Raw genomic sequence first — 16,799 nt, forward strand, 5'->3', positions numbered from 1 at the left:
GTATTCCATTCTTTCTAAATATCAAATCCCCTTTCCTTCAGATTTAGAAACTGTTACATATTATCTTTCTATTTCATTTATTTGTATCTATAGTTTATGTTCTGGACTGGTAGCTTCTATTCTGGGAACACCCGCTGATGTCATCAAAAGCCGAATAATGAATCAACCGCGAGATAAACAAGGAAGGTAGACAGAAAGTCTTCAGTCTCCATGGATCTGAATGTCTGTAATAATATTGTTCTTTAAAGATCCTTCCCTGTATTTATTCTTGATGGAAATGTATTTTTGTGTTTACATGTGTTCAACCAGGAAATTGTTTTATGCAGTTACCTGCTTTGTGTCTGATGGAAAAGTACTGTGCCTTTGGGGAAATAAGCTAATTTACCCATCGTATTATTTAGACACAAGGTGTTTATTATGACTTTGTTGTTTTCAAAGAGTTTTTGAAAATATACTCTGTTGAGAATTTCCAGAGCACTTCCTTCAGAAGCTTATGACTTAGAGGTAACATGGGTAATTTGACCTGATATAAAACAGTATGTTCTCTCTGGAAGAGATCAGGTGGAGTGAATTCTAAGTTATCAGACCAAGGATGGGGTGAATCAGGAAACTCCACCTTGAAAATATCTTTAAACTCAAAAGAGGTGCTCTATAAAGAACCACAAATATTATTTTTTCTAAGCTAGCAGAAAATAGTTAAATAAATTTTCTTAGACCATTTAAACATTCTATTTATACATCTATTTACACATAAGAAATTTAACAAAATTGTCTTCTTTCCTTTTTAGGGGCCTTCTGTATAAATCATCAACTGACTGTTTGATTCAGGCTGTTCAAGGAGAAGGATTCATGAGTCTCTATAAAGGCTTTTTACCCTCTTGGCTGCGAATGGTAAAGTTAGGTTTTTCCTGCCTTTGTTTTTGTTTTCTTTATATTGATTCTTAAATCACTTTTCCTCTCTAAATATTTTCCTTTTCTCTTCTGGCTTTTGGCATGGTTCTGCCCCCAACCATGGTTCTTTCTTTCTTCTCTACATCTCTTTTCATTTTCTTTTACCTCCAAGTCCCTTGGTAGATTAAGGTAAAATAATTCAGTTATATCAGAAATGAATAGGTTGATATTATGTTGTTAGAAAGCCAGTGGATAGATTGTTCTGAAATGTAAAGCCTTTTGCTATTTAGCCAAAATATTATACTTTGAGATAGGTATACAGATTTCATACTAGAGACCATTCCTATCAAAATGTTACTGTTTCAAACAAAATTAGTTGCTCTGATGATAAATGTTGCATTACCCATTAATACTTATCACCACAAAGCTCTGCTTAGGAGGAAAACATTATATAATTTTTATTTGGTCTGGATGCTGTTTTTTACTGAAGTGAACTAAGATGTAGAATTAGATAGACTTATGGAAGTAACATAACAAATATAATAAAAACAAGGTACTCAAGTATTTGGTAAGTTTGAACATATTTGAAAGAATGGATGAGTTATGGGTTTAGAAATTCAAACAATCAATACTTTATGCAATATGATATAATAATATTAACTGAGCACCTACTCCATGCAAAGCCCTGTACTCAATGCCTGACTTTGGGATGAACCTAAGAGTCTCAGCCCCTGCTTCAGTGCTGGAGCTTCCAGTCTAGGTCAGGAGCTTCCTGTCTAGGTCAGGACAAACACTGAGTAAGAAACCAGCAGCAATGAGTGGAAGAGTCGGGGGCATGGGGTGGGGATCCCTGGTGCTATCAGAATATATATAGCAAGTAAGGACAGCCTAGCCTGGGCGATTAAGAAAACCTCCTTGGAGAATGGACTTCTGAATTGAGATTTGAAGAATGAGTAGGACTTTGCCAGGTCAAAAGGGCAGAAAAGAACATTCTAGGTGGAGGAACTAGATGGAGTGGACAAAGAATATGACGCGTTCAAAGAACTGAAGAAAACCCAGCTGTCCAAGGCACGGAGATGTGGAGGAGAGCAGCACAGGGTGAGGCCAGAGAGAGGCAGGGACCGGATCAGGAAGGGCCACAGGACCCATGAGAGTGAGGGGCATTGGCTTGATGACATGTGCACTTTTAGAAAGACCATTCTGGCTGCCATGTGGGTTGAGGAAAGACCAGGAGTGATAGATGACAGATAATGATAACTTGGACTGGAATATAGCAGTGGGGACAGAAGAAGATAGAATTTTAAAATATTTAGGAGATAGAAAGGAGATAAAAAAGAACATGACTGGATGGGGAAATGGTTGGAGAAGGCAAGGAAAAGTCGGGCTTTATTCCCAGATTCCTGCCCTGAGCAAACAATGATATAATTTCCTAAAATGGGGACCATTTGCAGGGAAGAAGATTTTGTGGTAGAATAACAAGTTTAGTTTGGATATGGTAAGTTTTGGATACTCATAGGTCATCTAAGAAGAGATGTCTAGATGACTAGCTTAATATATTGGCCTGGATCTTAGAATCATGAGGATGGAGATTGAGATTTGAGCACTGTCTACACACAGATAATAACTGAAGCTTTGGGGATAAATGATATCACCAAGGGTAGTAGGTATCTATCTATTAAGATGAAATTAATAGCCAAAGCCCTTGGCAATATCTGATACAAAAGCATACCTAAGTTGTAAAATATAATTTTGATTGTCTTGATTGTACCTTGAAGTTATCTCAAATCTGTGGATATTTAATGGAAAGGAAGATATTGACTTGGCCTGCATGAACCAGGCACTATTATAAGTGCTGGTAACACCAAGGAATAAGATGTTTATTTTTTTTTTTTTTTGCGCTAGAGGAGCGTACAATGTGATGGGAGAAGATAGACACGTAAGTAGTTAAAATTACAGAAATTGTGAAGCTAATATTACTAAATCACTTGGTATATGGCCAGTGCTATGCTAATCATGCTCTCAGATTAACTCATTGAATTCTCCCAACTATCTATTTAGTAGGTTACTATCATCTCTTTCTTCTATAGAGGAGGAAACAATAGCGTAAAGTGTCTGAATAACTTGACCCGTCTGGGTGGTTAGTAACTGTGGGAGCCAGGGACTCAAACCCAGGCAGTCTGACTCCAGAGGACATAGTCTTACTAAAGAGGCTGCCAGTGCTATGAACTAAACAGGAGAACACAGATAGTGGAGTAAAATGGCTTGAACTCTTTGGGAAGTCCCAGAAGGCTTCCCAGAGGTGATATGTGATCTGAGCTTTGAAGGATCAGTAGGTGTTTCCTTGATCAGTAGGTCAAGAAAAGCATGTGGGAGCAACATGAGCAGGGGCACCAAGTCATGTGTGGCCCCGATATGTCTGGTGAACTGCAGAAAATTCCATGTGGGTGGAGAGTAGGTCCTCAGAGGGCAGGTGGTGGGAGAGAATGCTAGAGGAGCACTTAGGGACCAGGCTGAGAAAGATCTTGGGGGGCAAGTTCAATAGTTTAGGTGAAACTCTGCAGGTAGCAAGCATCTGTTTGAACATGGAAGCCATGTGCTAAGATTTGCTGGGGGACAAGACTACTGTGGCAGCAATGTCAAAGGTACACTGAAAGCTAGAACGCAAGAAAGGGCGTTTTGGCAGTGGCCTAGCCAGGAGATGATTGTAGAAATGGAGAGAAGATGGATTCCAGGAACATTTGTGCTTGACTCCACAAGACTTAGTAAACGATCAGATGGAGAAAGGGATGGAGGAGAGAAGGAAATGGGACTTTGATGTTTCTAGTGCGAGAGACTCTGAGGACGGGTGAGACCACTGATGAAAAACAAAATCGGTCAGGAGGAGTGAGGGGCAGGGAGAATATCACGTACAAAGGAGCGCTGAGACCACTTGATCTGACCCATTCTCTTTATACATGAGACTCAGGAAGTATAAATGACCCCCAAAATGAGTGCTTAATATATGACAAGCTCTGTGCTAAGCTCTTTACACACATTAATTATTTTTTTTTAAGTCTTACAAGAACCTAGTAGAATAGGTGGGGTTATCCTCCTCTTTCAGATTAGAAAAACATGGCTCAGAGTATATAAGAAACTCGCTCAAGTTCATGTAGCTAGTATATGGCTGAGCTGGGAATTAACTGCAAGTTTGTTCAACTCTAACTAAACCCAGGCTCCTAACTAAGACAGTATACTGAATTTCTTAAGATCCTACGGCTCATTATAGAAGTTTTAAAAGAAAAGAGACAGGTCGTGCTGATGGAGAAATGTTACCAGAGACAGGCTGGATTACCACCAAAGATGACCAGGGTGGCATTGCCTTGTTGATCTGTCACAGTGCAGAACCCTGAGCTTAGAAGCCGAACTCCTGAGCACTTCCAAGTAAACTGGCCTTGCACATACAGATGCCCTTCAGCCAAACTCGTTGAAACCAATGACTGGACCACAACATTGGCTCAGGCACACTGAGAAATACACTTGGCCGGTGATCCAGATGCTGAAGTCCTCTGGGCAGCTAACTTCAAGCTATATGGGAGCCAAGTTGTAATCAGGAGGTTGCTTGCTGAACACAGAACAATAACAGGAAGAGCTTACTTGTGAACTTAATATTGAAAAAGATACACCCAAGAGCACTTATGTGTTGAGCCCCACAGTAACAGGAATGGAGAAGAACCTTTTTTTTCCAGCAGTTATGACAACATGGGTTCACATACACTCGGATTATTTTCAGTGGTACAACTATACCAGTGAGGAAAAAACAAGTAAAAGCATGTACTGGCCACATGCGCGTCTACGAAGAGTCTCAGTATATCCCGTTTATATACTATGCATGCTATTTGGCTATATGATCTTCCTCTTTACCTCCTCTTCAAAACCCAGCTAAACCCAATCCCAGTTCCTTCCACTACTTAGAGAAAATATGACCTCGCTTTGCTCAATCCCTGATTCGTATTTATTTCATTTGCATATAGTTTGGGTGCTATGAGGAAGAAGTCTGATTACCAGAGCAATTAGGAATGATTGCCTAGTCCATTCTTAACTAAGACCTCCGCTTCTAGATCCAATTGCAGTCATATCCTTGGCTCACTTCATTTTTATTGTCACAAGACTGTGGTTTCGTCACAACTTCTTTATTTTGTCTATGTCTTCGTACATTTCACTAAGATGTCTTCTCCTAAATCCACTAGTATACTTTCAGTCTACCAGTATAACTTGCGCAGTATTTCCAAACACGGACGACATAAATATTGCTTTACAAACTTTCTAACCAAATACATTTTACATTCTAATTGCTTAAGCTTATTTCTCCACTCTAATGTGATCAGAGTTCCTCTCTGATCAATATTACCCATAACCTATCAACCAAACCAGATAAGAAATGGATCCGAGACACACTTTCTCTGATGGCTACTTCCAGTGTTTCCTCTGTGATTTCCCTCTGTGTCTTTAGCGTTTTTATCTTCTGTTATTGAATAATCCTCATTCCCTTATAATTCCTTTTGGCACAGTTACACCTTCATAGTTCTTTCTGAGTTAAAAGCCTTTTTCTCCATTTAATGTGAATTTTTATATTCATTAGGTGATACACCAGGTGTTGGTTTTATGACCTAACTCTCAAAGGATAATCTTTCATCTTCACTTTCAAGTTCTTTAGTGCCTCCTTGTCATGCTCATATGTAAACTACACGTAGAGGCAAGGAGCCCAGCCTAGAATTCAGGCATGCCGAACCCTAGCCTTTTATCCAGTAACAGTCAGTGAAAGGAACCCTGGAATGGAAGCCAGAAGCCCATGGTCTGGCTCCACAACATGCTAACAGGAATCTGATTGCTAAGTCTTAGTGTCCTCATCTGTAAAATAGGGATATCAGTACCTTTCCTTTCCATTGTAAATTGTTCAGAGAAATCTGTGAGAAATAAGACATGAAAATGCTTTGTAAATTATAAGGTGCTCTACAAAGGTGAAATACCAAAATACTTGTTTTCAGCCTAAGTGGATTCAAAATGAGTTAGTCATTCAAAGATGTGTATGCATATGTGTAGAAGATTTATAATTGCTTTGAAATATGCACTAACTTCTTTGGTTAATCTTTCAGACCCCTTGGTCACTGGTGTTCTGGCTTACTTATGAAAAAATCAGAGAGATGAGTGGAGTCAGTCCATTTTAAGCCCTTAAAGATGCAGCCCTTAAAGATACAGTGTTCATTATCATTGAAATGCGGGCATCTGCAACATACACCCCCCATTATTTCTACCTCTTTAGGAAGACACCTTACTCCACAGAGACTGTGATTTATAGGGGGCAGCACTTTATTTTTATCTGGAAACCCAAGTTCTCTTTGACTCCTCTTTTTGTTCGAAAGCAATCTGATTGGATCACACAAGGCCACCCAATGAGACCCAGCCCAGTGTTTTCTAAGGAAGAGTCAAATCCTGACCACTTACTTTCAGCAAGAAGATTCGACCTTCGAGATGCTACTCTATGCTGAAGAGCTTGCTTAGAGGAGGAAATGCCAGAAGGGAGACAGCATCTTAGACCTGAAGCAGACAATAGGAATGTGGAAAAGTACATACGTACATAATGACTATGGAACATATTTAACCTGTCGTGTCAGTATTTACGACTGAAATTTGATAATTCACTTTTCTGTTGCCGTTAAAGTGTGCATACTTTAAATTAAAGGGAGGTGAATGAATAAACATTTTGAGGTTTCCCTAGTGTTGAAGGAAGTTGATGTACCTTTTCTTGCCAGGAGGATGAAATAAAATCAAGTTGAGATGATGTTTGGATCTCAAGGGAAGAAGCCGTTTTCCATCAGTGCCCTGTCGTTAGTTGATCTGTGTTCACTGGTTAGCTCTCCAGCACACAGGCTAAGGATTTCCTGAAAGCCACCGACCGCATCTTGATGAAAACAGAAAAGAGTGTTTGCTTTGTGACATATCCCATTCCAGCTTGAATTTGTCACTGGCTCTCAAGAATCTCAATATATGAAAAACGCAGTTTATTTGATTAAAGCTCGGGTGGACAGGTCCTTTTAATAAAGAAACATCTGTTATCATCAGCCTCTCAGTGGCACGTTAAAAGCAAAGCTAAGGGCTTCCCTGGTGGCGCAGTGGTTGCGCGTCCGCCTGCCGATGCAGGGGAACCGGGTTCGCGCCCCGGTCTGGGAGGATCCCACGTGCCGCGGAGCGGCTGGGCCCGTGAGCCATGGCCGCTGAGCCTGCGCGTCCGGAGCCTGTGCTCCGCAACGGGAGGGGCCACAGCAGAGAAAGGCCCGCATACCACAAAAAAAAAAAAAAAAAAAAAAAAAAAAAAAAAGCAAAGCTAAGATGAAGTCAGACGACATAAATCCTTTCTTAATCTCGCCTTCCCTAACGCTTAGGGTCCTAGAGAGAGAGAACTCAGAAATCACATGAAAGCTGTCTCTAGCCTGAATCTTATTCAATTTGACAAAGCCTCCTGCCTAAAAAGTGATAAGTATAAACTGCCTAGGGTATACAGTTATGTCTCCAATCACTAAATCACATCCCTTTTCTTAGAAAGGTGAGAGGTTTCTTCAGATTCACCTCTGTACCACCTGTTCCCCTCAACCTCAGACAGTGGGTATTTCTGAATGGATGGCTACAGTTATGGGTAGAGGCTGTAACTGTCAAAATAGGAAAAACCCCAAAAGCTCAGACCCAAGAAAGACCGTGGGGCTGACCAAACAGGATTTATCATGGGCATGAATGATGTGGAACAGAAGAAAGTTTACAAGTACCCTGTGGTTGCACTGATGTATAATCACTGCCATTTAAGAGGGGAAGTATGCTTTAAAATATATTTTAATGTGATGTACTAATATGCAGTGGTTTATTGTTTTTGTAGAATTGACAGAATGTGAAGTTTAATCTCTTAAAATCTTTCGGTGGTCTACTTTTCCATTGCATTTGTCAATCTGTATGAATTGAGCTGTTAAATATATTTAAAATAATATTATGTACTTAGATTCTCAAGTGTTCTGTATTAGAACCACTTTAGGAAACTTTGTTTTTTGTGTGTATTTTATACATTTTTAAATCAAGTAAATATTGGATCAAAATAATTATATGCAAACTGGACCATGAAAAAGTTTATTTAGCTTAATTCTTTGAGGGGCTTGAGGTAAAAACATTGCTTACATAGTGAGACTGTTCCTTGGTGTCTGGATTCAACACAAATAATTGGATTTTTTTTTTTAACTGGAAATGACTCCATAGGATGGTCTGGTTTAATTCTTTCATTGTCTAAGTTAGGAAACTGAGGCCTAGAGAAGTAGAGTTGTTCATGCTCATAACTTACTTAGTAGCAGAGCCAGGATAAAAATACAGATCTCTTAATTATTATTACAGCTGACAGTTATTGTACACTGATTAGGTACCAAGTAAATGCCTTATGTTATCTTCACAACATCCCAGTCCAGTGCTATTGAATCTTCCAAAACCAAATTTTTTCTTTATGGCATTTCTTGTCTTAGACATTTTAAATGAATTTGAATTGCCTTTAGCATACATTTTAGAGTAGAGTCACCATACTTTAGCTAAAACATAAAGACCCTCCAGAACCTGACCAAACCCTGTAGATCCAACACATATATCCTATCACAGTTGTACTTTTCCCAGTGAAATCATTTTCATTAATGTATCTTGGAACTTTGCTTTATTTTACCAACTTGAAATCATCTTGTTCCTCTCCAAAATAACCCACAGTAAATAAAAAGAAATAAAATTTCAGTAATTTTGTGTCCATACTGAAAGAGCCATTTCAGTCTCACTTTCTTATAATACAACTGTTGGTGGTATTTATCTTCAGCTCAGTATTGATAATACTTAACCTCTGAGCTTCCTTTGCTTAGCTTCCCCATTTTTTCTCTTCGCAAATGATTTTTTTTCTCACTGAAAAATATACACGTTCTTATTTTTAATTATATACAGTCCTTTGTTTTTTGTATGTATAAGTGAATTAGCATATCTATCTAAATAAAGAGATAACATTTCTTAACTTCACTTTTAGTGAGCAATAACGTGTCTTTATCAAGTGCTCCAAATCCTATTTAATTATAAGCCACTAGTGGTAGGATTATGTCTTGTTTTTATATAAATCTCTACTCTCATTAGTAGCATTTCTTTGCTATTAGGTACTCAACAAAAGTTACATATGACGTGAATCAATTAATTTTGGCTTCATTATTTTAAGATCTGTACCTATCATAAGACTAGTCTGAAATTTCTTTCACTTTGCCAAGAAAAAAAGGAAGGAAACAAATTTAGGGAGGTTTTAAATGTAAAAAAAAAATTACTTTTCTGTCATCTTCAAATTTTTAAGTATAACCATTTATGTACAATTGAAATAGTTACACATGTCCTTTTCTGTTAATGAAAACAGATTCCCTCAGGACCTCCATTGGAAAAATGTTTAATTTTTAATACTTGGTGGTTAAAAACATTGAAGGTGAAAATATTTGATTCTCTTCTCCCCAATTAAATCAGACCTCTTTAAAAATGATTACCAAAGAAATATATATTATTATTGAATGCCAGGTAATGTGGAGGAAAGGCTGAACATGGATTCTCAAGACCTTTATCCTATTTTGGGTTCTCCTCCTGACAAAGTAGTATAACTATGATCAAGTCCCTTCTCTTCTCTTGATGTCCATTTCTTTATAAGATGAAGTGACTGAACTCTAGAATCGTAACTTGCATGTACTTGAAGAGAGCCATTATATGAATGTCATGTGAAAAAAATATAGGATTGAAAAAAATTATTGGGATTTGTTTTTTCCTGGATTTAATGAATTTCTCGTGTTTTAGGATGAGAAAAGTTTTATTCAGGCCTCACAGCAGAATACAAACTTTTTATGTGGCTGGAAATCCTTCCTTCACCTAGTAGCAGAGTTCTCTTCCTTCAGGCAACCCTGGACATGTCACCCTGCCTTTCACTTTCAATTACTCCTTCACACACACAAGGAAAATTAAAATGTTTGACACTATATACAAGACCTTCTCAACCTGGCTTCAACCCATTTTTCTAAGCTTTGCATATTACTCGGTACCCGCACCTTACCACCTTGCAAATTCATCGCCCCACTTATTCTCTGGAGATGCTCTTTACGTGGAGGCTTCCCAGGCAGCGTTCATTCTGTACTCTCCGCCGAGCTTTCCTCCCGTCACTACCACCCATTCATCTTCACCTTCACTGGGGAAGTCCTACTTTAACATCTAGAATGATCTCTGAAGACTTGAACATCTCCAGCACCTCCATGCTCCCTTTGCTTCTTCTCCTGTGGATGTCTGTCTGTCTGAATGGATGTGTGTCTGCCTCCCTATACAAATGAACTCTCGCAAGCAAGGGTCATGCAATACATCTCTGTTTCTCTTTGAAACTTCACACAGAAGTCAATTAGAAGGTATTTGTTGAATTCAGAGATTTTTAGGGGTGGAAAGAAAAAGAAACATTTATGTACCCGTGATTAAGCCCGATGTTGTTTTCCTCTTACCTTCAGAATAATTATGTCGGGTCAGTAACACTCAATTTCAAGAGATTCTTTACCATGTGCAGTGCTTAACTGCATTTTCAAAAGACCTGTGTCTTTAAACATATGTAATTATTACAATTTTAAAGAAGTATTCATCAGTTTAATAGCTATTCTACAAAACTCTAGAATTTGATAGTTTTAAATAATACAAAATGTTTGGTTAGTCAATTAACAGTTAATAAATATGTGATGAGTTTATATTATTCATTTTAGAGTATGAAAATTATATCACTATGTGTATGTACATTTTACCCACTCGAGTGTTTTATTATTTATGAATCCTGAGGAATACGTGATTATTTTTCTCTCCCCATACTTTACCCCCAACAGGCTGCTGTGATTGTCAACAGCAGCAGGATCCACTTTGAAGGTTTGATAAAAGCAGATGAAGATGCTTAAAGATGTCTGTTTGCTGAAAATAACTGGTAACAAACAGGAATATATGTGAGTAAATATAGTGCATCATTCTGATTTTTAAAATAAATGTTTTAAAATGCCTAATGAGTTGTCAAGTGTTTCGTTTTGTCCTAGTGTGGTTTTGTCCTGGTGTGTTTTTGAGTTAAAATGATAATAACAAATTTAGAGATGATTTTTAAATCTTAATCTTTACTTTTCAGAACTGAAATAGAAAGTACCTTAATTTAGAATGTCAGACTTGAAATACTTACATTAGCAAAAAGAACACCTATACCTTGTCGCTATAAATTTTATTTTATGGGTACTCCCTATGAATCCAGTTCTCCTTATTAATCCAGTTCTGCTCTGACTAAAAGGGATGGGTAACTAATAGTTACAGTGCTGGACATGCTCACTGGCTACAGGTAAAAGGCGAAAATAAAATTGAAATTAGTTAAACGTTGGAAAATTAGTCCCTTCTTTTCTGACATCATATTCTACTTTGATTACTGTGATATCACACCCTCCTGTCACTTATATTTTTGTTTCTCCTTATCAGTCTCTATTGGCTGTATCTTTGCTGCCAAGTCCTTAAATTTTGGTTCTTCAAGGTTCTGTTCTTGGCCCTCGTAAAGTTCACTCTTTCTCTGGGAGGAGCCACACATTTCTGTGACTTTAGCTACTACACTTGGGCTGGTAATTCCCAAACACATAGTAGGCAGTCAGTAGATGGTAGATGTTACTATTATCTGTGTTTCTGGTCCTTACTCACTTATCCAGCTTTACTCATGTTTTCTCAATTGCCAACTTTATCTCTCCACCAGGATGGCCCACAGTCCTTGTGAGCTCAAAATTCACAATATTAAATCAGTAGTTTTTGTTCCAGTCCTCTCTCACCGCCCTTTAAAATGTACTCTTCTTCCAGGAGTCTCTCTTTTGCTACACACCTCGTACTGCAGCCAGGAAACCTCAGGACATCCTTGACTTCTCATTTGTTTACTTACAGTCCAAAATACTTAAACCCATTTATGAAAAAGAAAACTACAGACCAATATCTCTTAGGAATATAGATGCAAAATAAATCAATGAGCACCACTTTACACCCATTAGGATGGCTATTATTAAAAACACAAAAAACACCAAGTGTTGGTGAAGATGTGGGGAAATTGGAACCCCTGTGCATTGCTGGTGAAAAAATAAAATGACACAACTGCTATACAAGACAGTATGTGGTTTCCTCAAAAAATTAAACATAGAATTATCATATGATCCAACAGTTCCATGTCTAGATATAACCCAAAAAATTGAGAGCATGGACTTGAACAGATATTTGTACACCAATGTTCACAGCAGCATTTTCACATAAACAAAAGGTGGAAACAATCTAAATGTCCACTGACATGGGCTTCCCTGGTGGCGCAGTGGTTGAGAATCCGCCTGCCGATGCAGGGGACACGGGTTCGTGCCCAGGTCTGGGAAGATCCCACATGCCGCGGAGCGGCTGGGCCCGTGAGCCATGGCCGCTGAGCCTGCGCATCCGGAGCCTGTGCTCCGCAACGGGAGAGGCCACAACAGTGAGAGGCCCGCGTACCGGAAAAAAAATAAAAATAATAAATAAATAAATAAATAAATGTCCACTGACAGATGAATGTATGAATGGATAAACAAAATGTGGTATATACATACAATGGGATGTTATTCATCCTTAAAATAGAAAGGAAATTCTGAGACACGCTATGACATGGATAAATCTTGAAAACGTTATGCTTAGTGAAATAAGCCAGACACAAATTAGCATGTATTATATGATTCTACTTAGATACCTAGAATAATCAAATTCATAGAAACAGAGAGCAGAATAGTGGCTACCAGGGCTGGAATAAGGGAGAATGAGAAGTTATTATTTAATTGGTACAGTGTTTCAGTCTGGGATGATAAAAAGCTCTGGAGATGGATAGTGGTGACCATTGCACAACAATGTGAATGTAATTAATGTCACTGAACTGTACACTTAAAAATGGTTAAAATGGTAAGTTTTATGTTATGTATATTTTACTATGATAGAAAAAAATCTGAAAAAAACCCATGAATATAGATGTGAAAAAATATTAGCAAATTGAATTCAGCATTATAAAAAGGATAATACATCATACCTAAGTGGGGTTTAGCCCAGGAATACAAGGTTGGTTCAACATTCAAAAATCAATCAATATAATTCAACTTATTAACAAACAAAATTTATCTCATAGAATGGGAAATGGTATATGATAAAACTCAATATCCTTTCATGATAAGAGCTCTCAGCAAACTAGGAGCAGAATGGAACTTCCTCAACCTGATGAAAGGGATCTAAGTGAAACCTACAGCTAACATAATGCTAGTGAAAAACAGAAGGCTTTCTCCCTAAATCAGGAACAAGAATATCAATTCTCACCGTTTCTAGTCAAAACTATATTGGAGTTATAATGAGGCAAGAAGGAGAATATAATATAATGAGGCAAGAAAGAGAAATAACGGGTATTTATATTGGAAAGGAAGACATAAAACTGCCCTTATTCATAGACGATATAACTCTGTAGAATTGTGCAGATTCCCAAGGAGTCTATAAAAAACCTACTAGAATTAAGTGAGTCTTAGAAAATCACAAGATACAAGGTTGATATACAAAAATATAAATATACTGCTATATACTTGCAGTGAAAATTGGAAACTAAATTTTTAAAAAATCAGTATCATTTACAGTAACATCAAAAAACATGCAAAACTTAGGGATTAATCTAACAAACTATATGCAAGACTTGTTCACTGAAAACTATAAAACAGTGCTGAGAGAAACTAAAGAAGTCTTCAATTAATGGAGAGATAAACCATGTCAATGGATTGGAAAACTCAATATTGCTCAGCAGTCAATTCTCAAATTGATCTCTATCTACAATGCAATCCTAATAAAAATCCCAACAGGATTTTTTTTCAGAAACTGACAAGTGTATTCTTTTTTTTTTTTTGGCTGCGATGGGTCTTTGTTGCTGCGCGCGGGCTTTCTCTAGTTCTGACAAGTGGGGGCTACTCTTTGTTGCAGTGCGTGGGCTTCTCATTGCAGTGGCTTCTCTTGTTGTGGAGCATGGGCTCTAGGCGTGCAGGCTTCAGGAGTTGCAGCATGTGGGCACAGTAGTTGCAGTGCATGGGCTCTAGAGCATGCGGGCTTCAGTAGTTGTAGCACGTGGGCTCACTAGTTGTGGCTCGCAGGCTCTAGAGCACAGGCTCAGTAGTTGTGGTGCATGGGCTTAGTTGCTCCACAGCATGTGGGACCTTCCCGGACCAGGGATCGAACCCGTGTCCCCTGCACTGACAGGTGGATTCTTAACCACTGCGCCACCAGAGAAGTCCCCTGACAAGTGTATTCTAAAATAAGTATGTAAAAGCAAAGACCTTGAATAGCCAAAACAATTTTGAGGAAAAAGAATAAAGTTGAAGGATTAGCACTACCTAATTTCCAATTTGACTTTTAAGCAGTTTGGATAAAAATCGAGACAGTGTGATACTGACATAAAAGACAGATACAGAATAGAGAGTCAAGGAATAGAACCACTCGCATATCAATTAATATTTGGCAAAAGTGCCAAGGTAATTTAATCAGGAAAGTATACTCTGCTACAAATGGCACTAGAACAATTAAATATCCATATGCAAAAATAAAAACAAAACGCTTAATCCTTCTCTCACAGCATAGTCAAAATTAAATCAACATGGATCAAAAGCTAAAATTTTAAAACTCCTAGAAGAAAGCTTGGAGCTGTTTTTTTGTTTTTGTTTTTTTAACCTTGGTTTGGGCAAAGATTTCTTGGGACTCAAAAACTACCACCTAGAAAACAGTATGTAAATAACTTGACTTCATCAAAATTACAAACTTTTTTTCTTCAGAAGACACTATTAAGAAAATTACAAGCCGGAGGGGATTGGTTCAAGATGGCGGAGTAGAAGGACGTGCTCTCACTCCCTCTTGCGAGAGCACCACAATCACAACTAACTGCTGAACAATCATTGACAGGAAGACACTGGAACTCACAAAAAAAAGATACCCCACATCCAAAGACAAAGGAGAAGCCACAATAAGATGACAGGAGGGGCGCAATCACAATAAAATCAAATCCCATAACTGCTGGGTGGGTGACTCACAGACTGGAGAACACTTATACCACAGAAGTCCACCCACTGGAGTGAAGGTTGTGAGCCCCACGTCAGGCTTCCCAACCTGGGGGTCCAGCAATGGGAGGAGGAATTCCTAGAGAACCAGACTTTGAGGGCTGGCGGGATTTGATTACAGGACTTCGACAAGACTGGGGGAAACAGAGACTCCACTCTCGGAGGGCACGCACGGAGTAGTGTGTGCATTGGGACCCAGGGGAAGGAGCAGTGACCCCATAGGAGACTGAACCAGAACTACCTGCTAGTGTTGGAGGGTCTCCTGCAGAGGGAGGGGGTGGCTGTGTCTCACCATGAGGACAAGGACACTGGCAGCAGAAGTTCGGGGACGTGCTCCTTGGTGCGAGCCCTCCCGGAGTCTGACATTAGCCCCACCAAAGAGCCCGGGTAGGCTGCAGTGTTGGGTCACCTCAGGCCAAACACCCAACAGGGAGGGAATCCAGCCCCACCCATCAGCAGAGGGGCAAATAAAGTTTTACTGAGCTCTGCCCACCAGAGCAACAGCCAGCTCTACCCACCACCACTCCCTCGCGTTAGGAAACTTGCACAAGCCTCTTAGATAGCCTAATCCACCAGAGGGCAGACAGCAGAAGCAAGAACTACAATGCAGCCTGTGGACCAAAAAACACATTCACAGAAAGATAGACAAGATGAAAAAGCACGGGGCTATGTACCAGATGAAGGAACAAGATAAAACCTCAGAAAAACAACTAAATGAAGTGGAGACAGGCAACCTTCCAGAAAAAGAATTCAGAATAATGATAGTGAAGATGATCCAGGATGGTGGAATTCACTGCTGCGGAACAGAATAAAGAAAAAAGAATGAAAAGAAATGAAGACAGCCTAAGAGACCTCTGGGACAATATTAAATGCACCAACATTTGCATGATAGGGGTCACAGAAGGAGAAGAGAGAAAGGACCCGAGAAAATATTTGGAGAGATTATAGTCGAAAACTTCCCTAACATGGGAAAGGAAAAAGCCACCCAAGTCCAGGAAGCGCAGAGAGTCCCATACAGGCTAAACCCAAGGAGAAACATGCCAAGACACATAGTAATCAAACTGGCAAAAATTAAAGACAAAGAACAATTATTGAAAGCAGCAAGGGAAAAATGACAAATAGCATACAAGGGAACTCCCATAAGGTTAACAGCTGATTTCTCAGCAGAAACTCCAAAAGCCAGAAGGGAGTGGCATGACATATTTAAAGTGATGAAAGGGAAGAAACTACAACCAAGATTACTCTGCCCAACAAGGATCTCATTCAGATTCCGTGGAGAAATCAAAAGCTTTACAGGCAAGCAAAAGCTAAGACAATTCAGCCCCACCAAACCACCTCTCCAACAAATGCTAAAGGAATTCTCTAAGTGGGAAACACAAGAGAAGAAAAGGACCTACACAAACAAATCCAAAACAAATAAGAAAATGGTAATAGGAACATACATATCAATAATTACCTTAAACATGAATGGATTAAATGCTCCAACCAAAAGACACAGGCTCTCTGAATGGATACAGAAACAAGACCCGTGTATATGCTGTCTACAAGAGACCTACTTCAGACCTAGGGACACATACAGACTGAAAGTGAGGGGATGGAAAAAGATATTCCATGCAAATGGAAATCAAAAGAGAGCTGAAGTAGCAATACGCATATCTGATAAAATAGACTTTAAAATAAACAATGTTACAAGAGACAAGGAAGGACACTACATAATGA

At 38.9% G+C, this 16,799-nt stretch overlaps 1 protein-coding gene across 5 annotated transcripts in view; it reads left to right on the forward strand.

Moving 5' to 3' along the window:
• SLC25A27 (solute carrier family 25 member 27) overlaps positions 1-8,892 on the forward strand; it is a 28,413-nt gene extending 19,521 nt beyond the window's left edge. Inside the window, exons 7-10 of one of the 5 annotated variants that reach the window (XM_007117800.4) lie at positions 94-186; positions 789-891; positions 2,794-2,827; positions 6,291-8,892. In XM_007117800.4, coding sequence (XP_007117862.1) covers positions 94-186; positions 789-891; positions 2,794-2,823 — 226 coding nt within the window. In that variant the 3' untranslated portion in view covers positions 2,824-2,827; positions 6,291-8,892. Of the gene's footprint in view, positions 1-93; positions 187-788; positions 892-2,793; positions 2,828-6,023 lie in introns of all 5 variants that reach the window. The other 4 variants (XM_028479141.2, XM_007117799.4, XM_024122019.3 and 1 more) reach the window with 4 other exon arrangements.
• Positions 8,893-16,799: the final 7,907 nt, after the last annotated feature.

This window comes from Physeter macrocephalus, chromosome 18, assembly GCF_002837175.3.
Source record: "Physeter macrocephalus isolate SW-GA chromosome 18, ASM283717v5, whole genome shotgun sequence".
NCBI lineage: Eukaryota > Metazoa > Chordata > Mammalia > Artiodactyla > Physeteridae > Physeter > Physeter macrocephalus.